The sequence below is a fragment of the Arvicola amphibius genome, chromosome 3 (assembly GCF_903992535.2).
Source record: "Arvicola amphibius chromosome 3, mArvAmp1.2, whole genome shotgun sequence".
In the NCBI taxonomy this organism is placed as follows: Eukaryota; Metazoa; Chordata; class Mammalia; order Rodentia; family Cricetidae; genus Arvicola; species Arvicola amphibius.
This window is the reverse complement of record NC_052049.1, coordinates 73,081,750-73,103,726: the sequence shown is the minus strand read 5'-3', so window position 1 is coordinate 73,103,726 and position 21,977 is coordinate 73,081,750. Positions and strand designations below refer to the sequence as shown.

The 21,977-nt window shown below is 37.4% G+C and overlaps 1 protein-coding gene across 4 annotated transcripts in view; it reads right to left on the bottom strand.

The window, feature by feature from the left end:
* Alkbh8 (alkB homolog 8, tRNA methyltransferase) overlaps positions 1-21,977 on the bottom strand; it is a 70,471-nt gene that overhangs the window by 5,736 nt on the left and 42,758 nt on the right. For all 4 annotated transcript variants that reach the window (XM_038324025.2, XM_038324026.2, XM_038324023.2 and 1 more), the window contains exons 8-11: positions 18,034-18,140; positions 12,525-12,676; positions 9,784-10,040; positions 2,533-2,682 (exon numbers count right to left, since the gene is read on the bottom strand). In XM_038324025.2, the coding sequence (XP_038179953.1) occupies positions 2,533-2,682; positions 9,784-10,040; positions 12,525-12,676; positions 18,034-18,140 (666 nt within the window). The remainder of the gene's footprint in view (positions 1-2,532; positions 2,683-9,783; positions 10,041-12,524; positions 12,677-18,033; positions 18,141-21,977) is intronic.

The following is a 21,977-nucleotide window of genomic DNA, read 5'->3' as shown; positions in this document are numbered from 1 at the left end:
AGTTTTTACAGACATAAAAGGAGATATCTATTATTATTTCTATTGGGTTTAGACACTTTTTTGCCACCTATTAACCACAAGGTATGACCTCTGTCTCTCCTCCAGAGATACTCTGTTCACTATTATTTATCCTTTTATAAAAGATGTAAAATTATATATCACAACCTTCTAAGACCATGCAGTGTTTCAAGAAGGCAACTGCTACAAAATTTGAGAAAATTCAAGTTCAGTGAGTAAGTTCTATAATCATTCCATCACTCAGGTATTTCAGTGGTGTGGGAGGTCCTTCTGTATATACACTGCTTTTATTGGTTAATGAATAAAGAAGCAGTCTTGGAATGTGATAGGGCAGAGTAGAGCTAGGTGAGGAAAACTAAACTGAATGCTGGAAGAAAGAAGGTAGAATCAGAGAGAAGCCGTGTAGCCTCAGCCACGGACAGACACGCTGGGACCTTGCTGATCAGCCACAGCCACGTGGCGATAAACAGATTAATAGAAATGGGTTCACCCAAGATTTAAGTGCTAGCTAGCAATATGCTTAAGTGATTGGCCAAGCAGTGATTTAATATAGAGTTTCTGTGTGATTATTTCATCGTCTGGGCAGCTGGGAGCAAACAAGCAGTTTCTTACAACATTTTAGTTTTTATATAGATTAAAACCAAGATAACATATTTAACATGTATATTATTACTAGTCTTATAAATTGTTTTTTTAAGTTTCCCACATTTCTTCCAGTTGATTTGCTACTTGCTATAGTTTCTATTAATTCAAATAAAAACCAAGTGATGTACTACTTGGAAATAAGACTGGGTTTACACAATTGTTTTCATCCTAATGGTTTGTAGTTATTGACCGCTATTTTCTGTAATATACTGGCTGTTATACCATAGAAAAATACAGTTATTCTACATCCAATGTAATTAAGAAGTAAGCATTATGAATTAATTAAGAATTAATTAATTAAGAATTAAGCTACGGAGATGGCACAGTAGGTAAAAGCTCTTGCTACTACTCAATGACCTGAATTCAACTCTGGAAGGACAGAATTCACTCTTAAAGTTGTTTTCTGATCTACACATGTACCCTTTGGCAAGTGCACACTGACATCAACACACACACACCCTAACATAAATAATTTAAAAAATTTTACATATCACCATTTCAATTACTTTGCAATAATCTAGATTATAAATATGTTAAAACAACTATTAACATGTGTCCAGTCAAAAATAAAACAAGATTTATTTTCCATCTTAAAATGAGTAATAAAACCTCAAAGACTTTAAAATAACTAAGCTAATATATTCATAAGAGTAGAAAAAATTCAATGAAGACATAAAATATATAAATTTCAGAATAATACAAAACACATGAATTTTAACGGTAAATTACATATATCTGATTCACAGATAATTATTAAGCTAGAATTCAAGTCAGCATAAATTACCAAAAATGAAGCAGAAATTTAAAAGAGGGTAGCAAAATATAACATATATTATCAATTCAGAATTCAAAATATAGTCAAAATAGTACTTTTAAAATAAAGAGTTTAATGACACAAAAAAGATATGCTGCCAATATTTAAACACTTTATACCTAAATAAATACTTAAATAAAAATAGCAAAGAGAATTCTTCAAGTAAAAGAAAGCTAGTTTTTCAGAAACCTTTAAAAGTGCTTTAAAGAAGGAAGACTAGAAAGAGTAAATCTTGAAAAGTACAAATAAATATCACAAGCTTAAAACAACAAAATTTATATAAAACAATAACACAGTGGAAATCAGAGGAGCTAAGTGTTATTCTGATGTCTTACATTGCTAGAAGGACTAAGCCTAACAACTCAAGGTAGCCTAATGTCATGGGTAGACATTGGGTACCATGTTTAGTTATTAAAAATAACTAAAGACTTTAAAACAGAAAGCTAAGGGAAGAGGAAACACTACATGACATTGATGAGGTAAGTAATCAGAGAAAACTGTTATCAGTTTTTGTCATTGTGGTAAAATGCCTGAGAAAAGCAATATAAAATGGAGATGTATTTTACTTCATAGACTTTCCAGTTTCAGTCCATGGCCATTTGGCTTCTTGTTCCTAAGGCTATGTATGATAGGCTCTTCAGAGAAGACAGCATCCTGGCAGAGCTGCTCACCTTGATGGCAGCTATGTAGCAGAAAGAGGAACAGGACCATGAAGAAATATGCCATTCAAAGTCACTCTACTAGTGAGTTCCTTACTTCAAATCAGGCCTCACTTCCTCAGAGTCTATACAACATAAAGGATTCAATGAATTAACACACTGGTGTAGTTAGCACCCTCATGACCCAATCACCTTCCAATAGAGCCACCCCAGCTCGGGGCCAAGACTTTAATACATGAGCCTTTCTAATTTATTTTTGGAGGCTACTTCATGTTGAGACCTTGACAAAAAATAGGAAAATAAAGAAAAAAATTAATAGCTATTTTGACTCACACACATACAAACTTTCTCTGTCATCTTAATTACAAGTTTTACAGAAGGAAAAGCAATACTCACCGCAGTTGAAAAATGATGAATGACAGCAATGGAGATGCAAGCATCAAAAGACCCACTTCGGAATGGAATAGACAGTGCATCACAGACTAAGGCCTGAAACTTCCTCTCTCTACAAATGTCCAAAAGGTTCTGGCTATGATCACACCCAATCTATGATAGGGAAAGAAATGTGTAACGTTTAGTTTGCATATCACAAGAGGTTTATTTTATACATTAGACTAATCATACAAGCTTTATCTACATAAACATACAATCATAAGCCATAAGAGTCAGTACAAAGTCATGACTATAGTCAGGAAAATCAGTCATTACCAAATAAAATAGAGAATTTAGGTCAGATATGGTGGTACACACCCAGCATGCTAGAAGCAGAGGCAGGCAAATCTCTACAAGTTCAAGGCCAGCCAGTATTACACAGTGAAATCCTGTTTGTTTTTGTTTGTTTTTTTATTGTTGCTAAAGAATACTTCAATTTATAAATCTATTGAATCTTTTTTCTGTTAAACCCCTAGCCCTACAATGAACATAGTGCTGAATTCACAATTTGTAAAGTTGTGCTTGTTTAAACCTTTCTGAATAAATGAATGAGAGCCACTGATGGCAGCAAGCAGAGGAAACATTCCACTTTCCCAAACAGGTAAAGTCCGATGAGTCCCATGACCACCTGATTCTGTGAAAGCGTCTGAGGACTTCCCATCTTCAATACAGCTTTATGATTTCTGTTTAAACTTTCCTGTTTAGTAATACGCGCGCACACACACACACACACACACACACACACACACACACACACAAAGTATAGCAATACTATATTTGCTATATCTTTTACATATAATTCAACATGGGAATGTCCCAAATGACTATTAATAACAGCATCAGTACTATTCCTAATTTTTCCTTTGGTTTAAGATCCATGTCTGAATGACCACATTTATGTATTTCCATATATATCTGTATAATTCAGCTAGTAAACACAAACTCAAAATAGAAACACCATACAAATATACAGAATTTTATGTTGGTCACATTTCCTTACACTTAAATACAGTTCAAAAATAATCAGAGGGCCAAAGTAGGCCCAGTTGTTATCAACAACCGAATCTGACTAAAAGTCAACAGAAAGACATCCAATCTGACTATAAAACAAAGCTTTAAAAATAGGGCTCAATGATTATTCAGAAGAAAGTTGCTAAGAACAATAAAGAAAACAATAACAGAAGTCAATCCAAATAAAAGGAAATGTCTCTCTCCTCTTGCTAGATGCTTTTGACAGTTTGGACACAGCATACCTTTTCACTAACAAGAAAGCACAGGCAATATGCCACATAAATCCCACTGCTAGAGAAGTCACCCATGCCTGGCTCAAGACTTTCATCTTTCATTTGTTTTGCTGGAGCCTTCCACAGACCATAGTTAAATCATGTCTTTTTTCCCCTCCTCCTTTTATAAATACCAAGAATAGTATCAAGTACTTGAAATTCTTCATAATAATGCTTCACAATGTCCACAACAGAGCAGAGAGATACCCTATTTATAAGTAAAAACAGGAACTCAAGAACTCTTGCAAACATATTTCACTGTCTTGGATGGAGATCAAGAAAATAAAAATTTACATTAGGCTTAAAAGTATTTTCTAACTCTTTCCTATTTGTATATATATTGTGTGTATACATGTGTGGCAGAAGGGCCGCTTGTTGGTTCCCGGTCGCCCGGCTAGCTTAGACCCGAAAACAATCACACAGAAACTGTATTATTTACATCACTGCTTGGCCCATTAGCTTTAGCTTCTTATTGGCAAACTCTAAGTTAGGTTAAATTTAACCCATTTCTATTAATCTGCATATCGCCACGTGGTTGTGGCTTACCAGCTAAAGTTCCCAGCATCTATCTCTGGTGGCTCCACAGCTTCTATCACTCTTCCCTTCTTCCTCCCAGCATTCTGCTTACTCCCCCTCTTCAAGCTAAGTTCTATCCTGCTAAAAGGCGCAAAGCAGTTTCTTTATTCATTAATGGTAATCAGAGCATACAGAGGGAAATCCCACATCACATATGTGTTCATGTTCATGTGCAGGCATGTAGGCATGCATGTGTTAGTCTTTGCATTCCACCTTGCTTAATTCAGTGTCTCTGGTTTACAGCCCAGTACAGCAGGCTAGCTTACCCACAACCTTCCAAGAATATTCCTGTCTCTATCTCCCATCTCACTAGAGGAGAGTGTGAACTACAGACACCTGATACCATATCTGGATTTTATGTTTATTCTGAGAATTTCCACTCAAGTCCACTTATTTGTGTGATAAGCACTTTACTGATTGCCATCACCCCAACTGAAACTTCTTTATTTTTAAAATTTTCAAAGAAAAATAAAACAAATCAAAACCCTAGATATGTATAAGTAAAACAAAAGAAATCATTAAAATTAAGTTCCATTTTCTACTATTAAAAACATAACTTTTAGAGCAAGCAAGGAATTGATGCTTACTTTACCAAGTGAGAAAAGAAAAAACCCTTCAGCGTGTCAGAGTGGAAAGTGGACAGCACAGAATAGGACTTCCAACCTTTTCTAAAATCAAAATGTCTCACAGCTGAAGCACGATTAATAAAAACTCAGAGACAGAAATTGGGATTCAACCTAAAGGTCAGAAAAGCAAAAGAGCCAGCCACTAGCTCTTATCTCTACCTCAGTCTGAAATGGTGATCCTGTCTCTGGGAATCTCAGAATGAGACTGAGACTGAGAGCTGTCTCCTCTAGTTCTGGGATTAAGGGTGTGCATCATTACCACCTGGTTTCTATGGCAAACTAATGTGGCTACTGGCATTAAAGGTGTATGTCATTATGGCTACTGGGATTAAAGGTGCATGCCATTGTGGCTACTGGGAGCAAAGGTGTGTGCCATTGCTGCCTGATCTGTAAGGTTGGCCAATGTGGCTGTTTTACTTTTCTGATCCTCAGGCAAGCTTCAGTTATTAAACTACAAATGAAATGCTACTACAACAGTGATGGCAATGTGATAAAAACTCTCCTTATATAATGTTGCTGACAGTGGCAAGTCATTTAAAAAGCAATTAGTAACACTATGATCATAACAAGGTCCACAACTTTTTAGCTTAATAACCACTCTTCTCAAAGGCATTTTTAGAAATAACACAAATTATAGAAAAAGCTAACCAGACTAAGACCCACTGACCTATTTATTTGGAATTCACCTAGGCAGATTCTTTGTAACATATCTTGAGTTAGTTATATTTCTATGGTAGAGATGACGGAATTTTCTGGCAAAGAAAGTATAGAATATAGTATAGAATAGTGAGGCCAGAATAGACTACAGATTTAAAACCTGATCTTCTTATCTCCTAAATCTACATTTTCTCTTTTGTCACACTATCTTTCAATATACATGTCTACATACAGTAAGAACTTTTTGTGTGTTTCTTATTATAGCATACATACTCAATAGGAAATCTACCATCCTAACAAAACTAAGTGCACAATAGATTATTTGGATGTGTGCATGCACGCATGCACATGCTGTTGGAGTTGGAACCTAGAACCCAAAACTCACATTGTGCCACTGAGCTAAGATTCCATTCTATCAGTTATTTAAAACAGCACTAAACTAAAATGACCATATATACAGAAATGCCATCTATTATAAATATTCTAAACTCCAGAAACTTAGAGACAATTAATGTAACAGTGAGGATAATTGATAAGTATTATCAAATTCCATAAACTATAGTATAAATATTTATGGGAAAAATAATTAGAAAATATACACATTATAAACTGGTTTATTAGGGTAATAGGAATACAGGTAGATAAATATCTTTCAATAATATTCTGAATAGGGCTTTGTTTTTCTTAAAAATACACACCATTTGGGCTACAGATATGGCTCAGCAATTAAGAGTCCTTGCTACTCTTGCAGAGGACATGGGTTTGATCCCCAGTACCCATACATGGTGACTAGTTATCTGTTAAAAAACTACAATTCCTGGGGATCCAATTCCCATTACTGGCATTTAATAACAACAGTTTTGCACATAGTGCATGTACATACACACAGGCAAAACACAAACATACATAAAATAAGTAAATAATTTTTTAAACAAGAATATATATGTATATACATATACACACACAATTTTTAAAACTATGAAGAAAACATTACAGCTAGAGAGATAATTCAGTGGTTAAGAGCATACACTGTTCTTAAAGAGGATTTCAGTTCAGTTCATAGCACCCTCATCAGATGGCTCACAACACCTCTAACTCGAGCTCAGGGGATCCAATGACGTCTTTTAGCCTACATAAGCATTGAACTCACATACCTAAATCCATGTTCAGACATATAAATTATAACTTTTAAATATTATTTTAAAAGAAAAGATTCAATTGTAGAGAAATTAAAATGGCAATACATAAAGTACAGAGAAATACAGTTTAAAAGCAAGAAAAGGAGATACTAAAATCTACATTTAGTTCCAACTTCAGTATAGTATAATTTGAGGTTGGATATTGTGATATCCAGCTGTGTTCATCAAAAAATTGGACTGTAATTTTCTTTTTGTTGTTGTGTCTTCATATGGTTTTGGATCAGTGTAATACTGACTTACTGAACACATTTGGTAGTGTTCCTTCACTCTCTATTTTGTGGAACAAGTTATGAAGGATTTGTATGAGGTCTTCATTGAAAGCTTGATAGAATTCAACAATGAAATGTCTCTGATCCTGAGTGTTTCACAGAATGCTTTTGATTATAACTTTGAGCTCATTGACTATAGTGGGTCTGCAATATCTTCTGGCTTTAATTTGTTATGCATCTAGAAATTTTATTTTTTCAAGATTTTCCGGCTCTTTCGACTAATAATTTCCATAGTAATTTCTAATTAATATTATGTATTTTATTGGAATATTTGGTGAATCACACACTTAATCTCCATTTTTAATCACAAAATAAATTTGTGTTTTCTCCCTCTTTCTTTTTTTGTCAGAAAGCAGAGTCTATTCTAAAACCTTTTGGAAGAAGTTTTTAAGAAGTTAACACCCTGCAAGCATGGTAGGACATGCCTTTAATCCTAAGACTTGGGGCGCAGAGGCAGAGAGATCACTATAAATTGGAAGCCAGCCTGTTCTACATAGCAAGTTCTAGGGCAGCCAAAGCTATATCACACTTTGTTTTCCCTGTTTTGTTTTGTTTTTCCCTGCTTGTTTGTTATGCTCAAGTTCACCAGAAGAACTAAGATAATAGGCATGTATTACCAAGTCTGGTTTGAATATCTTATCTTGAACTGTAGGATGGAATTCTTCGTGACACATCAAAAACCTACTTCCTCAATGTGAGCAAACGTAGTCTGTTATTCACAAAATAAAATAGAGCTACACATGACAACAATCCATGGGTTTCACATTGTGCCTCGATGGAAAGCTGCTTTTCATCTGCCTCTTAGTGCCAGCCCTACTTTCCCTTAACTCCAGGAGTAGTTTTTTCTTTGTGTCAGTACAAAGTATGAAAGGTGGGAAAGGAAGCCAATATTCCAAATAATCTGAGATAGTTCAATAACTTCCATATAGACTGACTCATTTACTCTGACTCTCTACCTTTGCTTCTTCACCCCCAATCTTGAGAAATAAAAACTCTAGTCATCACAGAACAGTGACAATATGAATTTTTACATCAATGTCTACCTCACAAAGACTTTATTTACATGAGAAGAAAAAAGTGACTCAAAGAAATGATAACAAATGAAAGCAGACACATGTAAAACTAGAAATGGCTTTAGTACTGGCTCTGACATAGTAAATTTGAAAGTTTTTAAATCTATGAGGCAATACTCTGAACAAATGAGCACTGGTTTAGACCCAGAAGGCACAGGAACAAGTCTCTGTTATTCAGGTGCAGGAGCTGTGCTAAAGATGTATCAACTGGCATTCATCAGCTCATCACCAGTTGTTCTTGGCATTTTGACTAGTTGTCGCTTTCTGTAATAGTCTCCAACCGCTGTGAGAGCATTTTTGATGAGGTGCAAGAAGTTCACTTACTTACTGTGTTTCTATCTTTGTGCCTTCCTTGTAGTGGTTCCTTGTCATAGTATGTCATAGTATATACTCTTATTTAGGTTGCTGCAGACTAAAAATTAAGAAACAAGTCCAATCTTTTCTTTTAGGTGTGTGTGTGTTCATATGTGGCTAAGTGTACATATGTTCATGTAAGTATGAAGGCAATAAGTCAGCCTCAGTTGTCATACCTCAAGTGCTGCCCAACTTGTATTTATGAGACAAAAGTCTCTCAGCGACACCTGGGGCTCACTGATTCAGCTACACTGGTTGGTTACTGAGCCTGAGGGATCCTCCTGTCACTGGGATAGCATCACATACCACCACATCCAGTTTTTTATGTGGGTACTTGGGAACAGAACTCAGGTTCTCAAGCTTATGTGGCAAGCATTTTATCTACTGAAGTATCACCCCAAGACTCCTCCAATTCTTTTTTATCCACCTAGATATTTATGACCATTATATTCTTTGTAATTTTTCCCATCTTTAGATTTTACTTTGTAATGTGACTATCAATAAACTATCTTATGTTTATCAACTATAGATTAGAAAGGATTTTATAGCAAGGTTTTCAATATTGGGGCATACTAATAAGAGAGTGATAAAGCAGATGCATAAAGCAAGGAAATCATAGAAGAGGAGCAGAAAGCTTTGAAGAGACACAGAAATAGAACATCTGCTGTAAGACAGCATCTTCTATATAGGACAAGGAAGATACACCCAGAGTCTCAACAATATACCTGCCTAAATATGGCTAGACCTGAAAATGACAACACACCTTACATGCTAATGTGGATAAGAGAAATTTCATAAGGCCCCACCCCTGCATAAAAAGCAGGACAATTAATGACTATTAAGAAAGGGAGAATCAGTCTATCAGTCTTATTCAGGTAGGAGTGTTCCCTGAAGGCTAAGTAATCCCAAACTGTCATCCCAAAACACACGCGCGCGCGCGCACACACACACACACACACACACCAATAAATTGACTCAAAAGGTTGTATTTATACATACATATGAATATTTGTGTGACAATAACAGTGAAATAAAAGGTTATAAATGTAATAGGGAGGGAAGCATAGGAGGAATTGAAACCAGGAGAGGAAGGAGTGAAAAGGATGTTAAATACAATATTCACATATGAACCTCCATGCCATTTTTTCAGTTTAAAGAAAACAGAAGCAATTACTTGCCATATATAACTTCTTGTTGATGCCAAGGTACTTTCCGTTTCCACATCCAATATCTGCCACTAGAGAACCACTCGGCAAAGCTTTCAGGAACTCCGCGATGCGTGGCCATGGGCTGTGTCTTGTGCTGCTGAAGTGCCTTGCAATCAAATCATAGACACGATGAACATGCTTTTGTTCCAGCTGGCATGCTTCTTTACTGCTCTCTGGAAGGGAAGGAAGTGTGGCCTTCTTCTGTTTGTCGCAGACCGAGGAGTAACCTAAATGAGAAGAAAAACACTCTGCATCCAGGTGTGGTGGAACATGCCTATAACCCCACCACTATAAAATCTGAGCAGCAGAACCACCATTAATTTGAGGGCACACTGTACTACACAGTGAGTTCCACACTGTCTAGGCTTATAGAGTGAGACCTATCTCAATCAATCACTCAATCAATAATAAAAAATAGATAAATAATGAATTAAAATAGATTTATTAAATAATAAGTAAACAAATGTTAACTTTTTTTTTTTTTTTTTTTTTGGTTTTTCGAGACAGGGTTTCCCTGTAGTTTCTAGAGCCTTTCCTGGAACTAGCTCTTGTAGACCAGGCTGGCCTCGAACTCAGAGATCCGCCTGCCTCTGCCTCCCGAGTGCTGGGATTAAAGGCGTGCGCCACCACCACTCGGCTCAATGTTAACTTTTTATGCACAAGAGGTATCAAATAAAATCAATATATGGAGCAGGATCGAGGGGTAGTTAACAGCTGCCAGGGGAAGAGGAACAGGATCGAGGGGTAGTTAATGGCTGCCAGGGGAAGAGGTACAGGATCAAGGGGTAGTAAACTGGCTGCTAGGGGAAGAGGTACAGGATGGAGGGGTAGTTAACGGCTGCCAGGGGAAGAGGTACAGGATCGATGGGTAGTTAACGGCTGCTAGGGGAAGAGGTACAAAATCGAGGGGTAGTTAATGGCTGCCAGGGGAAGAGGTATCGGTTTTCTTCAGTTACGTAGCCACTGATAAGTTGTCCATGGTCCAGAAAATAATTCTACACCACATTCAAGTAAGCAATTCTAATTACACTCAATGAGTCAGGAAACAAAATGCAAAACAAAACAAGTAAGGAGTTGGGGATTTGTTGGTAGAAAGAGAGTCAGTGGGAGAAGAGTAATAGTGAGTGAAAATGACCGAAATTTACAACACATGCACAAAACTGTCAAAGAATAAAGAGGAGGAAAGAAAAGGAGGAAAAATCTGCAAACTGAATAAAAAGACCCAGTGAAATGCTTTTAGTGTTTCACTTATAATTAATAACCATCCACAACAATGACACATTTGCATAAAAAATCTAGCTTCTCTCTCTAACCAAATTTTTTTTCTTTTTTTTTTATTAAAGATTTCCATCTCCTCCCCCTTCCCTTCCCTCCCTTCCACCCATACCCCTACTCCACCCCTCTCCAAGACAAAGAGCCATCAGGGTTTCCTTCACTATGTTAAGTCCAAGGTCCTCCCAGCTCCCCCTAAGTCCAGGAAGGTGAGCAACCAAACTGACAAGGCTCACAGTGAGCCCGTCCATGCTGTAGAGGTCATGTTCATTGCCGTTGTCCTTGGTTTCTCAGTCCTTCTCCGCCGTCAGCCACATTTTAAGTAGCTTGAGAATAGGAGCTTTGGCTGCCAGTAGTGTTAAGACTTATCAAATACCAAACATATTTTAAAGTATCACAATTTATAAACTCACTTACAGTGTTAGCAAAATTAGCAAAAACTCATTTTCAGCCTCACGAATAGAGTAATTTCAAGTTTTTTAATAGGATTATCATTTTCAGAAAAGAGGTTTGGTTAAGATTTATTTTCATTTCTATTCATGTGTATGTGTCTCTGTGTGCATACACCATGTGGAAGGGGAGTGCCTGTGGAGGCCAGGGGAGTGCCTGTGGAGGCCAGAGGTATCAGATCCTTTGGAGCTGGAGTGACAGTTTGAAAACATAGGCACTAGGAAGAAGCAAACTCAGGTCCTCTGGAAGAGCTACAGCTGGACAATTTCTCCAGCCCTGAGATAAAAGAGTTTTCATTTATTTATTTTTTAAGATTGCAGCTAACTAAAATGGCTATTGTTACAGGCTATCACGAATTGAAACACCTGTGATGTAAAAAGCATTCTCTGATTACTGTCATTACAAATTAACATTTATAAAGTAAAAGAATTTTCTGCTGATTTCAAAAAATAAATATAGAGAACAACATACTTATATAAACAAGTCAGAACAGCATCCTGTGTGTGAAGTTCTTCTCTCATCCTTACAGGTTTCCAAACTGACTAAATTATGAACCTCCACTTACTACCCCAGAGTCACTCACACAAGCAATCTGTCATCTCCAAGTTCTCTGTTGAGATTTAAAAAGAAAAATTAAAGGCCTGACAAGACTTGCCAAGAAAAATCATTTCTCCATAAGAAATTTTTTATTGCCTTACAATCCCAACACTCTTAGCTACTACTTCAAAAAATAAAGCCTTTTCTTGGCACTCAAGGATGCTAAAAGACCAAATATCGGGTAAATTAATGATGAAATATAGCCTCTGCCTTCAAAGAATATAAACTCTGATGGAGGTAGCTCAGAGAAGTGCTATGAAAGTCTAACACATGCAGAGTACAGCAGATGTTACTGGAGAAGTTAAGAAAAAGCTTTCCTAAGTATTGACGCCTTTAAAGGGTTTCCATACCTCATTTATTCTGATGCAGAATAGATGAAATTAGAGACTTACTACAATTACAGGGCACACGCCTCACTTTCCTAAACGTAAATGATGTTCGAATTCCCCGCTTGCTTAAAGTCAAGTCTCCGATGTCACTGGTGATTATTCCACCTTTGAACTGCTCAGATGCTGGGACAGTATCAAATTTTCTGGGTGTAATTCTGAAGAAAATAAGTAAAATAACTTACTTGGCATTATAGTGACAACATTTAGGGAATACAACAAATGCTGGGATTAAAATGCTGTTTCAAATACATGACATTCTACAAATTACAATGCACTTGAAAAAGAATATACATATAGCAGGTTGGAATTTTGTTATTTTTTTCCAGAATAAACATTAAAAAGTTGATTCCCTATGCTGGCGTGCTTTTTCAATTTATTCTCCCCTTCACCAAAGATCTTAACAAGCAAATAATTGGTATACCATTTGTTTGTTTCCTCTATCACACTCTTCCCCATCTCTGACAACTTATGCCTTTTTCTCCATCTCTTTCTACAACATGCAAATGCACACTCACAGTCAGTCAGTCACTTTGGAAGTAATGAATGTCAATGTCAACCTTCAAATATAATGTTAATATTTATTTTTCTTCCTCCTAATAATATAAGAAAGAATGTATAACCCTTACATCAGCTTTAAATTAAATATTAGTATGACTTAGAATCCAAACTTTCATATATAACTACTGTTAACATTTAAGGACATAATATACCTTCAATAAAAAAAGTGGGATCAAAATAGTATCTGAGAAATGTTATGAAATAATCTTTTGTATACTGTGAAGATGTGTCACTCTGAATAGGTTAATAAAAAGCTGAATGGCCTAGGCAGGATTTCCAGGGAGAGAGGATGCTGGGAAGAAGGGGAGATGCCAGGAGACTTGGAGCAAGGATGGGTAAGCCGGGGAGGTGGTGGCGCACGCCTTTAATCCCAGCACTCGGGAGGCAGAGGCAGGCGGATCTCTGAGTTCAAGGCCAGCCTGGTCTACAAGAGCTAGTTCCAGGACAGGCTCTAGAAACTACAGGGAAACCCTGTCTCGAAAAACCAAAAAAAAAAAAAAAAAAAAAAAAAGAACGGGTAATACAGAGTAAAAGTAACTGAACCACATAAAAGAATATGGATTAAAAGATATAGATTAATTCAAATTATAAGATCTAATTAGAAACAAGCCTAAGCTATTGGCCAACCTTTTATAATTAATAATAGTTTCTGTGTCATTCCTGGGGAGCCGACAGTCCCGATGAAAAAGTCTGACTACATAGAAGCTTTAGTATTTCTAAGAAGAGATTGTTTCACTATATATGCAAAATAACTCCTTATTTTTCACTTACTATAATGTTATTATTCTTAAAAGTTTAAGAATGAGCAACAACAGAGCCTGAACCCCAAAAGAAAACCTGCTTATTTTCAAAATTCTAAGAATACTTGAGAAAATTGATTAGATTGCATTTAAGTGCAAATATTTTAATGGCTATGAAAAAGAATCAAAATCAGGCCATTTATTTTTTATGACTCAAACTTAAGACAGTTATTCTTTGTTCCCCTAAACTCAATTCTCAGGGTGGCTCCTAGTGTTGCAACAGAACACCAGCTGCAGCTTCCCCTCCCCACTGTCCACACCTCCTGTGGATATCAAAAACTCACCTTGGCTTTTTCCTCTTTGTTGTGTCCCAACCTCTCTCTACTTCTAGCAAACACTCAGTTCAATGACAGAAAATCCTGAAGAAGACCAGGTACCAGGTAGGCTGCCCAGGGAGGGACCTTCTCCATTGTTTCTGTTTCCCAAGCTAATTCTCAGGGTAGCCCCTGGGCTGCAACAGAACACCAGCTGCAGCTTGCCTCCCCAGCCTCCATCCATGTATCTGACGACTCCCACAGACCATCCCCACATGGCCTCCCCTCCCTATTTCTTCTCTGTGTCCCAGCCCCCAAATTGGGCAGATAACCTCTACTTGGGCAGACACCCCTACTCAACCACAGGCCATGCCTGCCAGAAGACCAGCCCTGAAAACACAAGTGGATACCCCATGCTCAACCACAGGCCACACACCACCAGAACACCAGGAAGGCTGCCAACAGATGTTCTGCAACTTCTTGCTTCCCCAGACCCACTCCCCAGGGTCATCCACAGCTCTGTAACAGAATATAAGATGTAGCCTTGCCTTGCCCCTGTCCATACCTCCTGTGGGACTCATGGTCCATCCCCCTCTAGGCTACTCTCCCACTTTGATTCTGTATCCCACCACCATCTTGGGCACTACTACTTGCTCAACCACAGGCTATGACTGCCAAATGACCAGGTAGACTGCTCCCGAATTTTCTCCATTCTCTCTGTTCCCTCAGACCCAATATTTAGGGTCATTCCTATCACTGCAACAGACTATCTCCCCCTGGTTTCCTTTTCCCCCAGCCTCCAACATTAGTGAGCATTCCCATGAACACACAAGTCAAGGAGGCCAGGAAAAGGCAAAACAGTCAACATACAACCCAACAAAGGCAAACCTAGACTTAAAATCACCTCAATCCCAGATGCCTAGATGCCAACACAAAAACACAGTTCATAACAGGAAGGGAAATATGTCTCTACCAAAGCCCACCTATCCTACTACATAAGGCCCTGAATATTCAACATAGCTAAAGCGCAAGATAAAGATCTTAAAACCAATGATATGAAATGGCAGAGGAAATGAATAAAGCCCTTAAAGAAGAGAGTACAGGGAGAAATAGCAGGAATGAGGGGGTTAACTGGGGTTTGAGTGGAAATGCAACTTCCTGGAATCTGTGTGGGTGACCCTAGTGAGGACTCCCAGCAAAAGAGGTTATGGAGTCTGAACTGACCATTTTTGTAGCCAGGCGAGGTTTTTAGTGGTGGGACTGGGTTGCATTTAGTTGTGCTGTTGGCCGAAGGGGTGCTGAGGAAATTCCTAAATATCCTAAGCTGGTACTAGGACAGAAGATCATTCTCTGAAACTGAAAGTATCGTTTCTTAGTAAAACATCTATACAGCTCACTGAATGTGAGAGACTGAGCTCCTCTCTAAAGTCTACATCTACATCTATATCTATATGTACAGTGAATAAAGTATGGAGCTTTCACCCTTCTGTTACAGTCACTTTGGTTCAAGACGATATTCTGCAGGCTCTGGAAAGAGAAACATGGAGCCAACCTATTGGAGGAGAGAGCCACTTGTTTGTCCCTGGCTACTTAGCCCAGAAATAATTACACAGAAACTGTATTAATTAAATCACTGCTTGGCCCATTAGCTTTAGCTTCTTATTGGCTAACTATTATATATAAATTCAACCCATCTCCATTAATCTGTGTATTGCCACGTGGCTGTGGCTTACTAGCTAAAGTTACGGCACCTGTCTCTGGCGGTGGGGGGGGGGGGGTATATGGCTTCTCCTCTGGTTCCACCTCCTTTCTCCCAGCATTCAGCTTTGTTTTCCCCACCTACCTCTATTCCCTGCAAAGACCCAAAATACTTTCTTTGTTAACCAATGGTATTTCCAGCATACAGAGGGGAATCTCACATCCCCAACCCAGCTACAAAACCTTCAATCTACAATTTGTCCCACTTGAAAGATGTGAAGGAGCAATGGTGGCAAAGAACTTGTGAGAGTGGCCAACCAATATTTTGTTTAACTTGAGTCTCACATCACAAGAAGGAAGCTATTACCTATACTGCCTAGATGTCCAGGGACAAAATATAACTGTCAAGAAAAAATAATAAAATGATTCCTAATGATATTCTGATCTGCTCACAGATAGGGGTCTTGTACCCTCATCATCAGAGAGCCTTCCTCCAGCAGCAGATGGGAGTGGGTGCAGAGACCCATAGCCAGATATTATGTGGGTGAGAGAAACAATTTAAATTGGAGGTCTACCAGGTCGTTCCCACCCCCCAGAAATCTGGGAAACCTGCAGAAGAGGGGAAGATAAGAATAAGAGGAGATAGAGGGCACCAGGACACAGCCCACTGAATCAACTAAGTAGGGCCCACATGGTATGGTAGACTGAATAGGAATGGCTCCCATAGACTCATGTGTTTGACTACTTAGTTCATATAGGGAGTGGTGCTATTAGGAGATATGATCTTGTTGGAATAGGTGTGACTTTGTTAGAGGAAATGTGTCACTAGGGGGTCTGCTTTGAGGTCTCAAAAGCTCAAGTCAGGTAACCTCACTGCCTGTGTATCAAGATGTAGAACTCTCAGCTCCTTCTCCAGCACCATGTCTGCCTGAATGCTACCATGCTTTTCACCATGACATTAATGTACTAAACCTCTGAACTGTAAGCCTACCCTAATTAAACGTTTTCCTTTATAAGGCCTTCCATGGTCATGGCGTCTCTTCAGAGCAATAGAAACCTTAACTGAGACACATTGGGTTAACAGAAACTGAAGCAGTAGGCACAAGGTCTGGATGAGTCTGTACCAAGTCCTCTAAATACAGGTTATAGTTGTTAGCTTAGTGTTTTTGTGGGACTCCGAAAAGTGGGAGTAGGTGTATCACCGACTCTTTTGCCTGTTTTGGGGACTCTTTTCCTTCTATTGGGCTGCCTTGTCCAGACTCAATATATAGGTATTTGCCTTGACTTATTATATCATGTTTTGTCCTGTTTGTCATCTCTTGGAGGTCTGCTCTTTTTGGAAAAAGAAAAAGACTAAAAGTATGGATCTGGGGAGATGAAGTAGAAGAGAGCTGGGAAGCAAGGAGGATATGGAAACTGGCCACAATATACTGTACAAGAGAAGAATCTATTTTCAATAAATAAATAAATGAAAGCACAGGGCAGGTTATTAATAACATGATCATTACCTTGAATATTTGAAATGTGTGAGTTAAAATTTATAAGCAGATCAGAATTCATAAAATAATCATGGAATATTTTAATTTTTTTATATGCATACTTTTTCTCACACACATAAATTCTAGCAATATAATGTACTGACCTCAAACAACTAAAGATGCATTTCTACCAAAACAAAGAAAAAGTTAACTTTCAGATGATTAAGCAAAAGCAATGATATAGCCGGGCGGTGGTGGTGCACGCCTTTAATCCCAGCACTCGGGAGGCAGAGGCAGGCGGATCTCTGAGTTTGAGACCAGCCTGGTCTACCAGAGCTAGATCCAGGACAGGCTCTAGAAACTACAGGGAAACCCTGTCTCGAAAAACCAAAAAAAAAAAAAAAAAAAAAAAAAAAAAAAAATGATATAATAAGTGAGAAAAAGTAAGATGTAGCAAAGTATTCACAACTGAGAACTATAGGTTTTCTCTATTACACTTAAAATTTTTCTTTAAATTTAAAATCTTTTTAGAATAAAAAGGCAATACATTAAAAAGAAAACAAAACAAAGAAACAAAAAAACTGCATACATCCTAGATGGTTTGTACCCATATAATTTGATGTGCAGGCACAGGACATGGCTTCAGTAGTTCAACAGAAAAGAATAAGAAATCTTACAAAACAGAAAGTTTCCCATCAGTCACCAAGGTTACCACAATACATACCCATGAGTCCAAAGGTATCTAGATTCTCCTGTCATCACCAGCAAACTCCGACGAGGTAACATAACTTGTACAGTGACACCCTCTGGGTGCTTAAAATCCATAACAATCTTAGAGCAAAGACAAATGTTGAAAGGTTATCACCAAGAAAAGAAGGGTTAATACTGAGTCTACTGTCATACATTCCAGGAATTAAGGATGGTTCATTAATGCAGACCATATTTCTAGGTTAACAGCTAAGTAATGCTAAAACTTCCTCTAACACAATAAAGACAGGTGACCCAGTGGGGTGACAAACTTTTATATTGAAATATGAAGTGAAGTTCAGGAATCCACATTTCTAAGAACATCCCAGGAAACTATAAGGCAGACAGTAAGAGGACCACAGCATGTGAAGCACTAAGGCAGTGCCACACAGGATTCTGTAGCCAAAGCACTCTCCTAGTCAGGCTCTTTGGATTCTGAATCCTGTTTAAGAGTCAGTTAACATCTCTCTTCCCTAGTTTTCTTAACCCTCACAGATTGCTGCATGAATTACATAATAAAGGATATGGAACATAGAGAAAAGTATCAGATTTTTACTACCCATGGAATGCTAATAAGTAATGACCTAAGGGAAAAATAATTATTAGATTCTGAATCTTAGTTAACCTCTGTGGTACTCTGAAAGCGATAAAACACATTAAATACTAAAAGATGTCCAAGAAAACAGTATAACTTTCTCTGATGTACATTCAAATATTCTAAATGGCCCTGCAAAAAATACAATACTCAAGAAGATATTCTGTCTTAGGAACCCACCAAATACTACAAACAGAAGCAGTTGATGAACAAGAATTTGAAGGGCATAGCACAGAACTGAGAACAGTATTTTTTGAGTGAACAAATCAACATATTTCAAAAATAAATGTAAGCTGGGCAGTGATAGTACACGCCTTTAATCCCAGCACTTAGGAGGCAAAGACAGGCAGATCTTTGAGGCCAACCTGGTGTATAGAACAAGTTTCAGGAGAGCCAAGGCTACACAGAGAAACCCTGTGTTTTAGTTTGTGTTTTTATTGCTGTAAAGAGACACTATAGCCATGGAAATTCTTATAAAGAAAACATTTAATTGGTTATAGCTCCAGAGGTTCAGTACATGATCATTGTGTGGGGAGCATCATAATATCTGCAAGCAGGGAACAGGAAGTCAACTGACTATCACACCGAGGAAAGCTTAAGCAAAAGAGAACTCAAAGCCCTCCCCCACAGAGACACACTTCCTTCAACAAGGTCACACCTCCTAATAGAGCCACTCCCTTTGGGAGGCATTTTCTGTCAACTGTCTCAAACAATAAAAAAAAAAATTAAAAATTAAAATTAAAAAAGAACTGTTTTAGGCTAAAGAGAGGTCCTGAGTTCAATTCTCAGCAACCACATGGTAGCTCACAGCCATCTAAAGTGGTATCTAATCCCCCTTTCTGGAATAAAGATGTAAATTCAGATACAACACTCATATACATTAAATAAATGAATAAAATAAATGTGGCCAGAAAATATAAGTAGGAAAAAGGAATTTAGCCTGTATCCTCCTTTAAGATGACTATATCACAGTAGCTGGAAAAAAAAAAGTTAAATAAATGTGATTAACTATCACTGCTATTCAGAATAGTATCTGAACTAACTATATATGGATCTAACTAGATAATACATAAAAACTATCTGTAAATAATAACTGGACAAGTTTACATTTATTTCTTTTTTGTATCAATCTAAGCATAGCAAAGTGACGGTATTTAATTATCTACAAACTTTCTTTCCCAAATGTTTACAAATACTTTCATTTAGTCACGTTCTAACAACAGTATTCATAAAAGTTATGCAACTTATAGTTTTACAGATGAAGTATGCTTGTTTATCACTGGCTTAGAATGTATAAATATATAAAGGACTAACAAATAGTTGGAGAGATAAAGTAATATTTGATTAAAGCAAATATATTAAAATGTTGATAGAAGGCTCTAGGGAGCAAGTTTAGGGGTATTTACAATTATATCAACTTTTCTGTATGAAAATGCTTATAAGAAATTGAAGAGAAAAGGGGGTAAAATCTAACATGTCTTGTTAAAACCAACGACTGAACAAAAACACCAAGACTCTCCTGGCTCCATTTGAAGGAAGAGATGGGCAGGCGCCAATGCAAGAATTCCTCCAACAACATGAAAGGCAACATGACATCACCAGAAACAACGGATCAAGAATCAAGAAGAATGGAACACCCTACTCCAGAAGAAATAGAAGAAATCGACTTTAAACGGAACATTATGATAATATTAGATGACCTTAAACAGGAGGTGAAAAACTGCCATAAAGAAATTGAGTCGACAAACAAAAAGATTGAGGAAATGGATAAATCAAAGAGACTCAAGAAAAATAAGAAAAACAAGAAAAAGCAATCAAACAGGTTAGGGAAACAGTTCAAGACTTGAAAAATGAAAAGGAGGTAATGAAGAAAACACAAACTGAGGGAAGGCTGGATATGGAAAATTTGGGTAAACGAACAGGAGCTGCAGAGACAAGTATTACCAACAGAATACAAGAGATAGAAGAAAGATTCTCAGACACTGAAGATACTACAGAGGAAATAAGCTCACTGATTAAAGAACAAAATAAATCCAAAAAATTCTTAACACAAAACATGCAGGAAATCTGGGATACTGTGAAAAGACCAAACCTAAGAATAATAGGAGTAGAAGAAGGAGAAGAGATAAAAATCTAAGGCCCAGAAAATATATTCAACAAAATTATAGAAGAAAACTTTCCCAACCTAAAGAAGGATATTCCTATGAAGGTACAAGAAGCCTACAGAACACCAAATAGACCGGATCAAAAAAAGCATCCCCTCGCCATATAGTAATCAAAATACAAAACATACAGAATAAAGAACAAATATTAAGAGCTGCAAGGGAAAAAGGTCAAGTAACATATAAAGGGAAACCTATCAGAATTACACCTGACTTCTCAATGGAAACTATGAAAGCCAGAAGGTCTTGGACAGATGTACTGCAGACACTAAGAGACCATGGATGCAAGCCCATGGATACTAATTCCAGCAAAGCTTGCATTCACCATCGATGGAGAAAACAAGATATTCCAGGACAAAAACAGATTTAAACAATACGTTGCCACAAACCCAGCCTTACAGAAAATACTAAAAGGAAAATAACAAACCAAGGAAGCCAAAATACCCATAATAATACAAACATCTGACAATCATCCACCAGCACAACTCTAAAAAGGGAAGCACTCAAACTCTACCACCGGAGTTAACAACCACTGGTCTTTAATATCACTGAATATCAATGGACTCAATTCACCTATAAAAAGACACAGGCTAAGAGAATGAATACGAAATCAGGACCCAACATTCTGCTGTTTACAAGAAACACATCTCAAACTTAAAGACAGACACTACCTCAGAGTAAAGGGTTGGGAAAAGGTTTTCCAATCAAATGGACCAAAAAAGAAGCGGGTGTGGCGATACTAATATCTAACAAAATTGATTTCAAACTAAAATCAATCAGAAGAGATGGAGATGGACACTTTATACTCATAACAGAAACAATTCATCAGGAGGAAGTCTCTGTCCTGAATATCTATGCCCCTAATACAAAAGCACCCACTTATGTAAAAGAAACATTACTAGAACTCAAAGCATACATCAAACCCCACACTCTAATAGTAGGAGATTTCAACACTCCACTCTCACCAATGGATAGGTCAACCAGGCAGAAACTCAGCAGAGAAATAAGAGACCTATCAGATGTAATGAACCAAATGGACCTAACAGACATCTATAGAACATTCCACCCAAACAGAAAAGAATAAACCTTCTTCTCAGCATCATATAGAACCTTCTCAAAAATTGATCACATAATTAGTAACAAAGCAAACATCCATAAATACAA